The 17,737-nt window shown below is 41.2% G+C and overlaps 2 protein-coding genes across 6 annotated transcripts in view; one reads left to right on the top strand and one right to left on the bottom strand.

Moving 5' to 3' along the window:
* The window catches only part of cv-2 (crossveinless 2), a 36,336-nt gene extending 26,578 nt beyond the window's left edge, over positions 1–9,758 (bottom strand). The window contains exon 1 of one of the 4 annotated variants that reach the window (XM_067355555.1): positions 9,221–9,758. The gene's annotated coding sequence lies outside the window, so the exon portion shown is untranslated. Of the gene's footprint in view, positions 1–6,331; positions 6,353–6,731; positions 6,877–9,220 lie in introns of those variants that run through there. The other 3 variants (XM_012369340.2, XM_012369331.2, XM_067355556.1) reach the window with 3 other exon arrangements.
* Positions 1–17,737, top strand: part of DCTN5-p25 (Dynactin 5, p25 subunit) — a 53,808-nt gene that overhangs the window by 6,669 nt on the left and 29,402 nt on the right. Inside the window, exons 1-2 of one of the 2 annotated variants that reach the window (XM_012369385.2) lie at positions 10,926–11,023; positions 13,963–14,032. In XM_012369385.2, the coding sequence (XP_012224808.1) occupies positions 10,941–11,023; positions 13,963–14,032 (153 nt within the window). In that variant the 5' untranslated portion in view covers positions 10,926–10,940. Of the gene's footprint in view, positions 1–10,925; positions 11,024–13,962; positions 14,033–17,737 lie in introns of those variants that run through there. The other variant, XM_012369393.2, reaches the window with a different exon arrangement.

Raw genomic sequence — 17,737 nt, 5'->3', positions numbered from 1 at the left:
CGGAAGTATTACGTCGCATACGCGGCGTATTTATCAGCTAATCGATTTTCTTCGACCATTCCGGCAATGGTGCGTGATATGCATCGGGCACATATTAAACTGATTAGCCGGACGACCGTTTAGCACGGTAATTGCTTCTTGTTTAACAATAATATCGTTTTTACGGACCGGCGCAAGACGCGCATATACCTAGAAGCACGTTAGTCATGTAGTTACCAGCGTGAACCTGTAATAATGAATTATCGTTCGCTAAGCAGTAATAACTGCTTGTTCGATGCGGTAATTATCGACCGCAAACGGCAGCGATAATCGCTCATTTAGCAATCGTTTGTTGTAGGCTAATGTAATGCAACATTAAGCCCGCTGTCGATCTTTATCGAGCGGCGTTTACGATCTCTCTTCGTAGCGGAATATGGGCGTTCCTCGCACCGCGGCCGATAAGACACGTGTTTCGGATTTTCCGCGATACAACGACTACGACGGTGGCGGCGGTGGCGGCGGTGGCGGCGGTGGCGGCGGCAGCATGGCGTTTACGCACATAATTATCGATATTGTTACGCGATCGGCAATCGTGTTTACGTAGGGATAATGCGCACGTGGGATAATTGACGAACAAACATCGTTGGGAAAAACGATCGCCAGCCGCTGGTCACGATCGTCCTATTCGCCAGTCACGTCTTTTATATTTCTCAAAAAGTCGCGATGGAAACTAATCAAACATATTGACTTCAGGTGCTCGGCTGTCGAGAAGTTATTTCCGTGGAATAATTTTTTGAACGGATATTTATCAGGTTTTTAAAGTCCATCCGTCACCGGACGATCACGAGTCATCAAGCCGCGGCTTTTTCGAAGACCTCTTTTTGCACCGCGTGCGTAATAATTTATGCATATAAAGATACGCAGTACCGAACTCTTCTCTCGGCGAATCAATATTGAAATTTCAATATTTGAACCTGAGTTTGAGTGCTCGAGACTGTCTTGCCGCTTGTCGATGTCATTTTTGCAAAACGCGGCTTAATGCGCGGTCCTGTCTCACTTTTAATAGGAGCTTGATCGTCTTCCTTAGACGGTGTCAACGTGAATTGTTTACAAGCTTGTCTTTCAAAGAGTCACTTATATATCGCTGTCACATCGCTGTCCGGATTAAACGAATTTTTTTTCGTCATATTCTTCACGTAACATTATGACATCATGTGTAATAAAATTCTGTCGGAATGTCGTCGAAAAAGTAGGAATTCAAACCGGTATAATTTCTGGGAATTAAAATTTCAATGTTATAGACGCGCAAAAAATATATCTCTATATTTATTGAACGTTGAGAAAAATGTTGTAGCGCGATTTTGAATTGCGTGAATATTAGAAACTATAACTCGTAAAGAAGAATGTAAAAATAACAGATTTGGCATTAAAAACAAGATAATGTAATACTTAATCAGTTAATCAACTTTAATTAACTAAAATTACTGTTAAACTGACACTATCTGATGAACTTTCGATCGGTGAATAAAATCTAGTGTGCGAAAAATATAAAGTGACAAGATATAAACTTACGGCGCGCGATAATTCCGTGATCACGTCTTCGCCGTATTAATATCCGAGAGTCTCGTATTGCCACCTGCGCTCGCCGCGAATAGAATCGTTCGTCGAGAAAGCATCGAGAGAGAAGTTCGCGACATCGTTTTTGTACTTGCATTATCGTGCCGATCGGGCAGTGTGTTCATTATTTAGCAATGCGTGGAATTTTTCCTTGATTTTTTACAAGTCTGACCACGTTTGTGCTATAATAACTTTTGGATTCTTTTTACGCGACTTGCCGATAAATAATTAGTTTCGCAGTTTGGACTTATTATAACATAAAATGTTATCTTCGTTCAAACATATTGATCTTGTTAAATGAACCGAAATTTTAAGACAAATGCAAAGAATAAAAATGCACGGTTATCATTTTTGATGATGTTGTCAATAAATTAAAGAGATTGCTACTTGCATCACACGAACAAGGAAGATGCTTCTTTCGCTGATTAGTATGTCACTTACAAAGATTCCTGGGACGTAATCCGGGGATAAATCACGGCGCTGCCGCGAAAACACTGAATGGTGAAAATAAAATTTGTTGTAAAGCACGATCGCGCGCGTTTACACACGGCGGAAAAATGTTAGAAATGCGAACAGCGAGTGTGGTATTTGTGTAGGAATGGCAGTTTGCGAAATTTAACCTCTAATCCCTCGGCAAATCGCATACCTATGTACGCGATTTCAATCTATATTCATGTAAACGACTTACTTTATTCACAAGTTATCGTACTGTCATAAATTTTTAGGCACGACTGATAAGAAGGCGACTAATTTTAGACGATGACTATCGCCTGCCGAGCGGTTGATGCAATTTAAGTCCATCTCGACAGCTATGAATATTTGTAAAAGAATTCAGTCGAAATATTCGAAGACTTTGGGATCCTTATCTCTTCAGGAAAAATCCAGAAAGATAATGATTATCTAGTGCTAGTGGCTTTACTAATGGACAATGTTAAATTCTGAAAAAAAAAAAAAAATATATACTTATGTAAACTAGCTAAAACGTAAAACGTAAATCGTGTGAAATGCTCTATTTCGTATCACTTTATCTCAAGACTTGTTCCGACTTCCAAATCACAGAATCTGTCATTAGAAATTGTAGTTTTACCACGTGCAAAAGTAGGACAGCGTTCGCTGTACTTGTACTTGCAATAAAAATCTTTTGTCACGATGTGGATAATCTCGCTCGGCACGTAAAGGTTCGGCAGTTTAATCCGCGATTGGGTTTAAGTTTCTATCTCCTCGTAGATGACTTAGAGATTCGTGTATTTAGGCCGTTGCTAAGCACGCGAAACACTATGCGTGCAATCCGTTATCGGTGGCTTTCCACGCCCGACCGAATAGTATCTTATGCATCCTTTGCCCTTAATGGACGAGACGAGTCCCGCTTATCTCTGATTTAAAGCGGAGGATAATACTTTCGATCGTTTCGCCGTCGTGTAAGAATGCATCTGGCGGTCGGTGAGTCGGGGGTTCGGCGCACGGAGAAGAATTCGACCTTACGTCCGCGTTGCCTTCCTTCGCTTTTTTCTTTTTTCCTTCTCTCTCTCTCTCTCACTCTGCCGTCTGGATGTATAATAAAACGATCGGGGGAAAGCAAATGAATATTAAGACGATTACTTTAATGGATTTTGATTGAGGCGATTTTATCGGGGCAATGAAAGTAAATATCCACGCTGCCGAACGCGCGGCCCGCTCGCCGAATTACGACTTTCAACGATTGCATCTTTAAGTTGCAACTTCGGTCATTTATTTAAATTAAATTCGCTCACGACAGCAATTACGAAGGGATATATCTCGCCGAAGCACCCATAAGAAATAATCGGAATAATGCTCATCGCCGCGTTTTATTAATTGTGATATATCTTTAATCTATATCTTTTTCATTTTTTCCGGCCGTTTAATTGATCAAAGATTTCTCGATGTTTTAGATAAATGTGACGTGCCTTCTTTTAGCCACTTGCTCCTTCGATTGTTAATTAGTTGCCCAATTTCGAGAGCATGCATTATAGTTGGAAGAGTTTCAATTAAAACTTACACGGCGCGACAACATCTACATGTTATAGATGTGAAAATGTTAAAATTTATCGCGCGAGATGGAGTACCTCTAAGCTCCCTACGACATGACACGATGTGGCACGCCAGCGAAGGTTCAATTTACTTTCAGACGTCATTAATTCTTGCAAAATTCAATCTCGTAACGCGTAATCCACTTCGTCGCAAGAAGGCGGGACTTAATTTTCGAAGCGGCACCCGATTATTATCCGTTGCCCATTCAGCGCGGGCAAAACGAGACTATGGACGACAACGACGAAGATGGGACGATGTGCGTATTACACAGATTCAATCAAGTCGAGAAAGTTCGACTGTAAAAATTCGTTTACGAAAAGAGAAATGGAACTAATGATTCGTCGCGTCGTTAGCACGATTCGCGAAGATTATTGAAACTACTGAAAAATATCTGAAAAATTTAATATATAATAATATAATATGTTTTGCAACAATTTAAGCTTAAATTAATATAAATACTGCGATAGTTTCACTCACACATTTTTCAGAAAATGGCATTGATACTATTATTTTATAAATACAGAGATTTTTGTGTTAAATGCAAACTTGGAAAAATTATTTTATAGCTTGTAAGAAACGAGTAAAATTTTGAATTTTATTTTCGAGTTAACGAAATTATTATCAAAAAAGCAAAATTACGAAATGTTAAGTTACAGAAAAGACGACACGTGATAGCGAAATCCTTGACTTAAATTTTTCAACGTTATTGTTAATCGTCTCATTGACATTCGGTAGAATACCGTTGACGGTTAGGATTGTTGAATGACAATGAGGATCGAATTGAGATCTGTACGGCACAGACGTGAAATAAAAGATTCCGATAAGCCGCACGAATTTCACCGCGCAACAATAGCTTGACGACGTAGGCCATTTCGCCTTAAGATATAGAACTCGCTACTGCTTAATTGAAGTCTCTAGATTAAAATGCAAATGTCCAATATATATGCGAGCTAACATGACGGCGCAGCCCTTGACCGATCGGAAAATATCAACGGTAGATACGGAGACGCATATCGCGTCTCGAATTACGGGCACCATGCGTCAACTCGGTGGAAACTACTTGTTGCTTCAATTTTTCAAATTCCTCCTTTTCCATTGCGTCACTCGCGCAGCTATTATTACAATGTTTTAAACATTACTGTGAATAGAAAAGCGAAAATTAAAATGTAAATGTCAAAAAATGATACATTAAGGTGTAACAAAAATACGTTAAATATCTTCTTTTTTGCACGAGTAATGCATCGGATCTTTCGAAGTATATTCAACTTTAATTAGTTTTGCTGATATATTACTTTTATATCATGTTTGTTGATCTTTCTTTGCTTTTTTTATAATCTGCATATTTACGAGTCAATATCGGTCAGCAATATCGCTATCGATAATTAAGATTCGCGGGCAATATCATGACCCGTGCACAGCTTCGCAAAAAGAGAACCAGTTATGTGGAAGGATGTGGACAACGAACGATATAATGAAGAGTCAGCGACAACGATCCGCTTCCTTTTTACGTTAGCGTCGAGATTTACGGATGTCAGGATAATTTCTCGTACTTGTCGCGGCTGCTTAGCCCTTAAGCGCGTCCGGTTGCCTGTCGATGACATCGACTGACGTATGTGCGATTCGCGATAAGTAAGGCAAAAAATGATAAATGAAGAGGTTGATATAATTATCAAAATAAGAATTGATATTTTTTTATATCTTGTTGCGATACTTCCAGTATTATAAATTACGAATTATTTTATTTCCAAAATTATTTTGAGACGTTGAAAGTGATACGATTTCGCCAATTTTTATATCACTGCCGAATATATGAAAGTCCAATTCATTAAAAGTGAATAATTGATGTATCATGTTTCCTTCGAGAATGACTAATATTTTACCGAATCAATTTATCATCTCGTATCTTCTCATTTCACACTCTTCGTTTTCTGAAAAATCTGTCAACAAGTCGCTGCTGGCCTTCCCTTTGTCAGACAAAACCGCGCATTTGTGCGCGTTCAAGAGACGCGCGCGTGCGATTGAGCCGAAGAGAGAAACCGTGTATAAGTCGAAAGGCGCGGAGAAAGAGAGAGGCGAGAGAAAGAAAGATAGAGAGATAGAGCGGCAGGTTCCTCTCAAGCGAGCGAGAGGAAGACGGTGAGAGCGAAAGAGAGAGAGAGGGAGAAAACTTCGACCTCGCATGCTCGCTCGCGCGGCTTTATCGGAATAAAGCGCTCCTTGGTCGCTCGGTCCCGAGGCCTCCAAGGAAGAAGCTGCTCTCGCAAGATCGTCCTCGGGAGATCGCGATCTCTTTCCTCCTCGATCGTATCTTTAAGTCAGTGTTCTATGGTCATTAAATCCGGTGTTGATAAAAATTTTCGTTTCTGTATTTTAGCAGTATTCTTTATACTACGAATAAAAAAAAACGGAATTATTCTTGTATCTATAGCGTCAGAGAATTCATCTTGTTTTAATTACGGAAAAGAAAATATAATTTATTGTTTACGTCTTTAGTAGCAATTACTTAGAATATCCTGTTTTATTGTTATTCCATTATGTTGATTAAAAATATTTAACTATCAATTGACTATTTGCGTTTTGAAACGGTATAGTCGATTTTTCTCTTTGATCTTTATTAAATTATACGATATTCAAATGGTATTCATAAGAGAAAAGGCTATTTCTTCGCCGAGTTAACGTCACTTACCGTTAGAAAGATGACGCTGAGGTGTATTACCATTTTTATGTTCGTTATTTCCTTATAGAAGATGTGTTAGTTTTATGATTCATTCGTTACAGCGTTTTAGATAATCGTAGCTACAATCGTGTTTTCCAATACGCGAAATAACTACGATTCGAACTTCACAAAACAATTCACCTCTGTTTTTTTTTTTATCTCAGTGGACCTACTTCCGGAACCAAGATAAAATAAAATCAATACCCCGCATCTGTGAAACGAAAACAAACGTCGATCCACGATTTCGAGGAACGAAAATTAGGCTACCAAATATCACTCCCCCCCGTTCGCGGAACGAGATTGATATCGTTTCAGTCGCCCGTGTGATAAGCGCATCGTGATAGCTCTATTCTATTGTGTTATATTCTACCTGGATCGGCGGCTTCCGATCGCGGGAATGAGGCGGACGATTAATCTCTCCCCATGTCGAAGATCGCGAGCGGTACCACGGCAGCGTCAATTCAGCGCGAGAAATAGCGACGGCGGCCGACGGCTCGTACTGCCGAGAGGTAACTGGAAGTAAGTGGCACGAGCTGTCGCGTGCAGCCACGCCGCGGCAGAACGACAACACAACAGGTGCGTGCTGGCGAGGAAGGGCTCGGTATGTGGTGTGTGTTGGCGCTCACACACGCGTGTAAGCTACGGGGATGGGATTGAGTCGCAATAACGCAGACTTCTGATATAAATAGATGTATTTCTATTAGCGACATTTGTCGGGATCGCTCAATCCGCTGAAAAATATCGCTCACAATAAGTACAATTGCAATGAATAGTAGATTGATGTAATCTTATATATTTCGGATAACAGTGGAATCGCATTCATTTGCCACTGTCGTTATTCTACGCGATATTGTTTGAGGAGACATCACACGGTGAGACATTAAATATGATTAATGCGATACTTTCCAACATTGACTCAAATTGTTTTGCACTGAAAGAGCTGATACTGTTATACTGAAACATCCCTGAGAAGTTACATTAGTTTCATTATCTTATTTTTAGTGAAATAATTGAACGAAATTGTATCATCTTTATTAGCCTTGTATTGTTCGGACAATAGCTAATTTTCTTCAAATTGTAGCTATTTGAAAATAATTGTTCAAACCAAATAACTCGTTTCGCAATTATTTCATTATTTTGCATTGTTCTCAAGTGATCGGAAACGGTCGAGATTCGTCGTCGATTAAATGGTTATTCGTTTATCGATTTAGCTTGATTAATCCATTGAATCTCTGTGTGGTTTATACTTTGATCGCTCTGTTTCCATTGATCGAGTAAATTATCTCTTACCTGTCTTGATAGATTCAATCGGATAATTGCGCTCGATTACATTTTTTTCTTATCATTATTAGCTTCACCTTTATAAGAAGCTCGAATTTACTCGTAAACTTCTATATTTTCCCAAGAAAGATAACGGATTAGAGGTATTCTATTAGAGAGAAATTGGAGACACAGCCCATTTTATATAAATTCTTAGATACTATTGCTAGATAAGAAGAATTCCAACGTCATAAAAATCGATAACAATTTGACGATTGATTTCGTGACGACCGAACTTACGTGTTCTCCTTTCCGTTCGTATCTACACGATATCTCAAATATTTCTTCAGGCCAGCTTCAGCAATAATCGTTTCTGAAAGTGCTTCCGCACTCATTCATGATCGATCGATCGAGCACGTGGCGCGATACGAATCCGACAGAACAGCTGATAAGCCAGCGGAACTTGTCCGCTGTGCTCGTGAGTTTACAAAACTGACGTTAAATGCTCTGTAGATGTAAGCTTCGTCGAAATGCCGGACGCGCGTGACGTAAACTTAATTCACAAATTTAAAATTCGATCAAGTAAGCAAGTATTTTGTGCGCATCGCAAGGTGAATAAAATCTTAGTAGTCCGTTCACCTCATCGTTTAATGTTAAATGTTTAAATCAATTCCTATTTAATGTGTATCTTTCGTTCAGATTATAAATGTCATCCTCGGAGAGAAAAATAGAAAATTCACGATCTCTCTAAAGTGGCAATAAATATATTTAGTAATAAATGTCTAATAAAAATACACATTCTCTAGAAGCGGATTGAGCAAGTTAAGAAAGGTAATGTCTCGCAAAAATTTGCAAATCGAAGCTTCGTGACGATTTGAAGACGCGCTGTCGCCAAATCACATGTCGCCTTCGCACGTGTTTACTGGCAAGATCCGGCACTCTCGCGGCTCTCTTTCCTCTCGGTGATATCACGTGCTAAAAATCCGCTCGCTAGCCGATCCATCCATCACACGCCGTAATCCGCATTCTCGATCCCGTCATTCGCTCCCTCTCTTTGTTCGTCCGTATCCTCATCCCGATACTTTAATTATCCCTATATGTCGCGCCGAGCTCCACTAGAGATCCTTCAAATATTAACGTGGCTGATTTATGAAAGAAAGTTTCTCCGAATAGACGCTTTATCAGCTCTTAAAAATTTCACATTAAATGTGAATAATTAATTTTATATTAAAATATAGAATTTAGCAACACACAGTAGTATTGTGACATATTTTACATACGATGTAATTCGAATTCATTTCTCAATGACTTTTTCAACTTTCAATATGTCTAACTATTGTCTGTTACATCAGATTTGTCTTATGCGCTGAAGTTTCTGTATAATTTTCCTCTTTCTATACTACTTTCCATTTTCTTGTTATTATCTTTGAATTTTCGACTTTCTTGACGGGACTTTTCCTAGGATACAATCAGTTTCTTTCCGTCGGTCTGTCCGTCAGTCAGTCCGTATCGTGCCTCGGGGTATCCTCGAGGATCTCGTTCTTGACGCGAGACGTGGATACCCCCCGGCGAACGCGTCGAGCGATCTCTTGCACTCACCTGCGAGTATTCCCTCGTCGGCGCGCTCGCACGCGCACACTTGTCGCCGCGCGTTCGACCGCCGTGCTCTTTTACAGTTTTCTCGGCGGCTCTCCTCAGTTCGTTCCGTCGTCGTGATCGCGGGACAGCTACTGATGCACCTCGCCGTGTATTCGCGCAACAGCGACGACACACCGCACTGTTCGCGACTGTGATGCAAGCACAAACGGCAGCAGGAACGTTTCCCTCGCGCGTACACCCGCGATGCGTTCTCATTTGCGGCGAGTAGGAAAACGCGCGAATCCCGGGGCTGTCCTCAGAGGCGGCGGTGCGGTCCACACCGGTGCCGTGTCCACCGCGCGCTACGTCCCGTGTCGTGTCACGTACGCGGCGCGAACTCTACTACAGATCTAAATGATTCCGCGTCAGCTGCTTGCCGCAGCTGCACTGAAGTTCCGTTGCGACTTCCACCACCACTGTACTCGCGCGGAGTAACGAGGATCGCGCTCGGTTTGTGTACGAGAGAGAGAGCGAGAGAGTGAGCGAAGAGGCCGAGGTGGTCGTGGTAGTGGCGGTGGTGGAGGTGAAGGAGGAGGAGGAGGAGGTGGACATCGCGGCGGTGGAGAGTGGGCTTCCTTCTTGAGAGGTGGAGGAAGATCGCGCGTAGAGAGAAAAGAGAATGGGAGAGCCGCGTATCCACGCGTGTACCCGCGATGCGAGATCCGCGAGACGCGAATAGAGACGGTTGATGCAGGTGGCATCGGGGCGAGGAAGAGAGAAGTATTCGCTAAATGATGGATGTATTTGCTTTTAATCGGAATTCCGCGGAAGAGTCTTGTAAAATTTCCATGGATAGTAAAAGATCCCTCGTAATCCTAATTTGTGGAAGGATTGTATTAATTCGCATGAAATTAATTCGTCGATGCACACTCGCGTCGGTCTTTGTTAATACATAGGTATGCACATGATTAATACGCGTTTCATCGACATTGCTGCGTCATCGTGAAAATTAAAATAGAAAGCTTGAGCAATGGAAAACAGATATACATCTTATAGAATGTATTTGCTAGATTTAGATTCGAGTATTCAGAATGAGATCAGAATGCCACGCGCGAGGTGCACGCGCGCCGAGGTGTGCACTCGTGGCCGAAATCGTCGCGCGTGCGAATGCGCCGCGATGCAGCTGTGAAGAGCACGACGGAGCTTTCACGGTCCACGGTGACGTGGAGGACAACGGATATTGTTAGTGGGTTATGCAGAAGGAACTCGTAAACTTTTGTCCGGTGAGAGTCCGGGAGGGGAGGGGGGGGGGAGGAGGACGGAAGAAGAGCCGCTCCGGCTTCGTGGAGAGCGAGACGGCGCGGGAAGCTGGGTCGGGTTAAATGAGCGACGGGCGGGGCGGGATAAGGGGCACCCGCGCACATCGATGAGAAAGAGAAAAATTTTATCTTCCTCTCTTTACGGGCGGGTAGAAGAAGATGGGAAAGAGGACTCGCGTATGTGTATGTCGAGTGGATACGTCTATCTACATACACACACACAAACACACACACACACACACGCACATTCGCATATTGACCAAGCGAATCACTGGTAAATACCAGAGGCCCACCGCCGAGAGTGAGTTGCGCGCTTGTGTGCGTGAGTATGCGTGTACGCTCGACGACACATCGCGGGGAAGAGACCTCCTCGAGGCATTGAGTGCTCGTACGTTTGCCGAACTGAACGAGCTACGTCCGGAATGCCCGCTTTCACAAGGAACCGACGGATAGCCCACTGGCAGATAGTCAATGATGCCTCCGGACATCACCCTGCTGCGATTAGGTAAAAGCCAGCGGCTTTCTATGTCTTCAGTTCTTGATGTCGTAAAACGAAGTGGCGGTCACAGCGAGAGACAACGTTCTCTATCTTTTATATTTTTCTTCCCAACATTCAGGGGAGTGACTTAAAACGTCGTAGATATTTCGGGCAAAATGTTTCTCGATACCTTAAATATTTTGAAACATATGAAAGAGCCCGAGGAAACCCGTTTGGGCTTAATTTGATTTCACCTTGTGAAACTATTTTCTCGCAGCAATTGAACATTTTTATATCGATCAATATTTTAAATTTGAATTTCTAAGCCGTTGTATCAGGAGCGGTTTGTATATTGGTCTCTGTTAGTTTTGATTCTCGATTCTCACTGGGGTTGAAATTAAAGGGAGATGAGGAATATAAATTTGCCATTGACAAAAGCATCGTCATTGAGATTTTCTTATGCCAATTGACTGAGCGCTGCAGGAATGACATCAGACACGTTCCTAATATCTCTCTTTATCTAATCGCAACGGTATCGCAAACCTTTGAAGAATCCTTTGTACAGATCTCTCTGGTTCGGTCCTTGAAGAGACGTGTAAATAAATCGTTTAATGATGGGGAGGTTGCAGCAGACGTCTGACCGTGCAAGGTCAAGTGGTTCCTCGCCGCGGCGATGTTTGAACCTTCTGGGGGTTCATTGATCCGGTATGCGATTTGGCTGATGATCGATGAGGTACTCCAGCACGCGTACTGTCTCACATCTGGGAAATCTGACAGATGATGAAGTAAATCGACTGCCATGAAATAAGTTAAGACTGCACTTAAGAATGCCTGAGCTTGAGTTAGGAATGTCTAAGCAGGCATCGACGGCCTTTTTATTATAATAGACAGGCTAGACGCAGACGTATACAGAATAGCTTATGATATTGTACATAGTATACGATAAAAAAGATGTATGTGTCATTCTTCTGTTAATTCTTCGTCGTTCATAAATTTAAAAAAATGATGTTAGGAGCTGAAAAGATTAAAGCGCGATTAAATTAACTATGTTTTTTATGTTTTTCAAGATTGCATCTTTTTCAAATTACAATTGAAATTAATCAATCGAGAGAGCCATTCCGAATATTTCATTTTCATTTTTTGCTCATCGATGCTGCAAACGTAATATTTCACGCTTTCGACAAGATATATCGAAAAATATGAATATATTCTCTCTACGAGTGTCTGACTTACGTGATTTCGCAGACATTTAATGGAATACCTGTAGGATTTTTTTTTCTCACAGATCACTATGTCGAGCCCGCCTGAAACACAGGTCGCGAAGGGTTAGGTAACACATCGAACGGCGAAGTGTAGTGGCGCGCGATGAGAGATCGAGCTGCGAGCCAACTCGCTCGGTTATTGTACGACATATCGAAGATGCTTATCGAGGGGACGGCATCCACCGTCTGCGCTCTGTCTCTCCCGTGGAGTTACTCCGTGCGCGCGGCTGTTAGCGACCCGAGTATCTACCTGACCGCCTCGTTAGCTCTCTTCGTGGAAGCGCGCCCTTGCTCTTTCGTAGTAAGAAACCGAAGAAGAGAGACCGGCTCGCGATCTCTTTTCCTTCCATCCTTTGTCGCTTAGCGCGGCTATTAAGCGCGTCAAATATAGCGTTGCGTCTTATTATGCACATCTTATCGACACGTCGCTTTTTATCGCTTCATTGTTATATAATAATTGTATTACGTTGCGGCATATTACGCAGCCGCTATCGTGAGTCGTGTGAGATGAATTGAATCACTTTGCGGAGTGCTGATTTAGGAATGTGTGCGGGGAATGATGACAATGACGGCACATCGGTCTCCAACCCTTTCTGAAGATTCCGATCGCGTATATCTTATATACATATGCTAATTTGTTCGTTCCCCCCAAAAAAAACTGCTCACCATTTTTACTCGACGCGCTGACCGTTAAAGAGACAGAAAAAATCTTTTATGTCATTTAAAATTAATCACGCATGACATGTTGAGATGTTATGATTGCTCACTTACACCGCTGTTCAACGGTTCGCATGTTGATCTCTCTGAGATCGATCGATCGACGAATTCGCATAGTTTGCGATGCGATACAAGAGGGAACTTGGTTGACTCGATAGGTCAAGTGCAACGGCTTGTTCCGTCGTTGATGCATCGCGGATTTCGTCGCATCGGTCGGCGCGGGGGCCGCGGAAAGCGCACGAAACATCGCGCTGTTGTGCGCTTTTGTTTTCTTTTCGCGTAACGGGCGCAAGGTCACTGGAATTCCGCGCGTATCCTCCGACTCTTTCGCGTGCGGCCGAAACAAGGAGAGGAATTTCACGAGCGTGTCCGTGCCACATTTGAAAGGCCCGCCTTTCCTTTTCTCTTCCCAACAAGAGATTGCGGCTCCTCTTTTTTTTAGATTCCTCCTCCCTCTCTGTCTGTTTCCCTTTCTCTCCCTGTTCCTCTTTCTATCCTCCTCGACCGGAACAACGTTCATCCGCGCGTGTGCGCGTGTGTGGCCCGGATAATTAATCGCGATTTATTTGCCTCGACATTGTTAATTTTAACGAGCAGAGAAGTATTTTTATTAGGTGCTTGAGCCGCGCCGCTCGGGAATAATTTGTACGCAAATGCGCGTTTAATTTAATTTATTTACGACGCGGAATGCCGGACGTTGGAATGTCCGGCGTGCTCCTTTTTACAATTCAAACGTACGTGTCGTAAACCGCGATTTGCCGCTTATCGCCGCTGCCGCCGCCGCCGAGTCGCGTAAACGCGACGACGAGGATCTCTTTTGCGCAATGTTTCATTCTTCAAACCTTGAAAGCGCGACAGAAATTGCAGCTTTTAATTAAAACTTAATGTTTCGTTAATTTCCATTCTTATTTAATGATTTGAGAAATAGTTTATGTTAGTTTGAACAAAAGATTTATATTTTAATAAGAATGTTTGTTTTGTTTTCAGAATGCTGCAACGCTTGGAGGGTGCTTCGATTGATCTGCTGTTCATCATCATAAAGAAGAGCGGAAGAGCGGTGAGTAATGATTAAAATTTTTCACGGCTTCTAGTCAAAACGGTTATTTCGAAGGAGCAACATGTTTAATAGCATTTGACGCAAGTGGAACAACTTGGTCGGTTTATTATAACAGAAGAGTAAGTTTGACAGAAAGCAAGAGAGAAACCTGTTCGCTCGAGGGAATATCAAAATCTTCATTACATAATCTTAATACGTGTATCTTAATGAAGTGTATTTTGGAAACTTTGCATTATTCCACGTGGAGGGCAAATTTATCTTTATTCACTGCGTCTGCTATATCTTTTCGAAATAACCAGTTTAATTTTTGCCACACTTTATCTTTCGCGCTTTCACATTTTTCGCACGCGTGATCTCATGCGTATGCAAATGATTCAGAATATATTCCGCGAACAACTATCGTGATGCCCACGAAAGCCTAATCATCTTATGTCAAAGATGCGCCAATGGTTTCGCGTTAACCGCACAATCTCTCGGAATACATATACACATGTCACGCGAATAGGTTGATTATTAAAAAGGAATGATACGCGCGCGACCGGAAGTGATTCACGGTGGCGTCGTCATGGCTTAAAAGGAAATCATTGTTATTTCTAAGACTTGTTGACAGGCGCTCGTCATGTCGCAATATGTTCGTGGCATACACATTTATCGGTATAGTCACGACAGCGATAATCATTAATGACGATAATAAGAAAATAGAAAACAGGAGTACATTATTTACTTTTAATTATATTCTCTTATCTTCTATTTAATTGATTTTCAAATTAAATTATATCTCCTATTCTTATTTTTATCTTTACATTGTAACTATGATTATATTAATTCTGAATTTTTTATGAGATAAAGAAGATAAGGTGCAAAAATAGTATAAAAAATAAAAGTAGGACACAAAAACAAGAAATACAGCTGAAAAGATTAGGATCCTTTTGAACACATTATTGATTCGACCTCTCTTTGAGATTCGCAATCTCCAACGGAGCAAACGCGCGATTATGTATCCGATATCAATCTTCCAGCGTTCCACATACGCACACATGTAATCAGGCAATACGCGTATATTGCTATACCGCGTACCTTGCTTATGGCAAGGTCGTTTCGGGATATTTCGCACGCGCCAAACACCTTTCGTAGCCTCAAAAGGCGACATCTTGCTTTCGCAACGACTGCCGGATTATTTGTTTTCGATTCCTCTTGAGCGCTTCTTCCATTGATCACTATCTCTAAACTTGGCAGTGTGTCATAGAAGTGTTTTTATAATTTAATATGTTTAATTATTTTTATCCATGTTTTATTATTATCTTTTTTAAAGAAAATTAATTTATTATAAATTATGGTAATATATATTATACGTTTATTAGAATCAAATTAACATATAAATCATATTACTTATATTAATTCAAGTTCAATCATTAACAATTATGAGTTAATTTAAATAGAAGCAAGAAAACGAAATAATGTCAAGATAAGAACGTTCAATTTGTTTTCTCGTCGTTAAACCTTTTGGAAACAAGTTATTCAGAAAAATAACAGTGAGAATAAATGTGATGAATGCCTAATTACGATATCTAATATTTCGTTGAAACAAAGAAAGTATATAGATGTTTGACAAGTGTGGCTTTGAACTATTCAGATACCAACAATTATCAATCGCGCAATGGAATTTCAATTATATATCCTCGAAACAATAGAGAGAGTATCTAACTCAAGAGCATTAATCTCACACTAATAAGTCTTTATCTATTAGAAGTGGAATGTGATTCTATTTTATCGCGTGGCGAGCTCACGCAACTTTGTCTACCGAGTGGAAAGAAAAGAAAGAAATATCGCGCCGTAATTTCGACAGAGAGGAAACATGTGCGCCACTTGAGGAAAAGGAGTCTCTCGCGTGCGCGCGCGCGCGCGTCTGTAAACGCTAATTTGTTTGAGCGAGAACAAATAAACGGCAACGGAGAATAACGTTGCGCAGATGTGTAGCGCGAGCATAATCGCCGCCGTCGTTGATTTCTTTGAAAACCCTGTGTCGCCGGTTACGTGTTCCTAATAAATATACGTCGCTCGATCGCGCTCGATGTCTCATATATAGTCCTCGTCATTAACGATCTTTCGCGATGACTCGCATCGAATCAACATGTTCTTCAGCACTAATCTTTTTTATCGGATAAAAGTTCGCGTTATCGCTTAATCTCCGTCGAGAGACAGAGAATTTGCTGTGTAATTAATCGAATAATTTCCCGTGCGCTTTCGTCATTCATGGACGAAATGAGTTTTTCTTGCGGGGAAAAAACACTCTTCTCGGAGCCACTTAATTAAATTTAATTAAATTAAATTAAACTAATTAATTTAATTTAATTTAATTTAATTAAGTAAGTAATTGAATGAGGAAATCGAATTAACAGACATTAATAATTAGCATTTCGTATACATAAGTAATTATACTTCCTTCATAATTCAATTTCCATTTTCTATTTGCGAGACTCCGATGTTTACAAAAATAGAATGTTCTAGATTCACACATAAAAGAAACATATACACATAATTAGCTCAGTTAGTTGAGTCATTCACTGTTATGATTGTGATTGTAGTAATTTAGCGAATCGTTTCAACGAAGATAATAGTAGCTAATTCCAATCCTATTTTCTTTCACATCTGTTGCCTAATGAATAGAAAAAGAATTAGATGCGCAGTTATTTATTCCGGTGATTCGTCTTACGCCAAATTAACGAACATCGTGCGTAGTTTTCGCACTAAGGCCGACTTCCCCGAAGAAGTTACTGCCGTCGAGATTTGTTTTCCCGACCGAATCTCGCTTCTCTCCGTGCGCAGCGAGCGGTCCGTCGTGCGTCGTACGCGAAAACACATAATGCATCGCGCGGCGAGGTAATATCTATTTTCGGTTTAATTGGTTACATTAAGCCTGGCAGGCTGGTTAATTTAACACAACCGCGACGCTAATCCGTGCTCATTATTGCGCGGCAATCGAGTGAATAACTTCTCTGCGTCCTCGCGCGCATTGCGTTCGATGCACATTTTTCCTCGATCAATGAAAAAGCGTCCTCGTCGCGCTCGCAACATCTTTATGATGAGCGCCATCCGAGCGTTATTAACCGCTGGGCTGTAAATTTCACGAGGGTCGCGGAAGTGAGTCATTAGCGCATCTCCGCCTATCTCCCGGTCCATCGCCGACCTTCATCGTTCGCTCTTGATAATTTTTGTGAAGTCGTCGTGTCCGACTCGAGTAAATCGCGCAAGTCGCGACAACCACTTACACTTTACAGGCCATTAAGGCGAAAATCATTTTTTCCTGGCGATCAGTCGGCCAATGAACGTGAATATCCTCGCTGGAATCGACCTTGATAACGCGCGATTACTTCGCGACACGATTGCGAATGCACGATCTTCACTTGAACATAAACTTGTCGCTATCGATTATGTACCAATCGTAAAATTGATTCTGAAAGATTCGCTCATTTAATCGATTGATTCGCATTTAATTTATTTAATATTGCTCAATGACGTAAAGAAGAAATTAGAATGAAGAATAATGATTTAAAAGCAAAATAAGATGTAAAATCAGATTCAAATTTTGAATTATTAAATTTATTACTCGCTATATGTAGAGACTTAACGGTACGATAAATATTGAGAGAAAATTTTGCAAAGTTTGTAAGTAATCAGATTTGATATCTTTATCTTGATATGTTG

The sequence above is a fragment of the Linepithema humile genome, chromosome 5 (assembly GCF_040581485.1).
Source record: "Linepithema humile isolate Giens D197 chromosome 5, Lhum_UNIL_v1.0, whole genome shotgun sequence".
Lineage (NCBI taxonomy): Eukaryota > Metazoa > Arthropoda > Insecta > Hymenoptera > Formicidae > Linepithema > Linepithema humile.
Note: the sequence above shows the minus strand (reverse complement) of the source record. Positions and strands in the feature narration are given on the sequence as shown.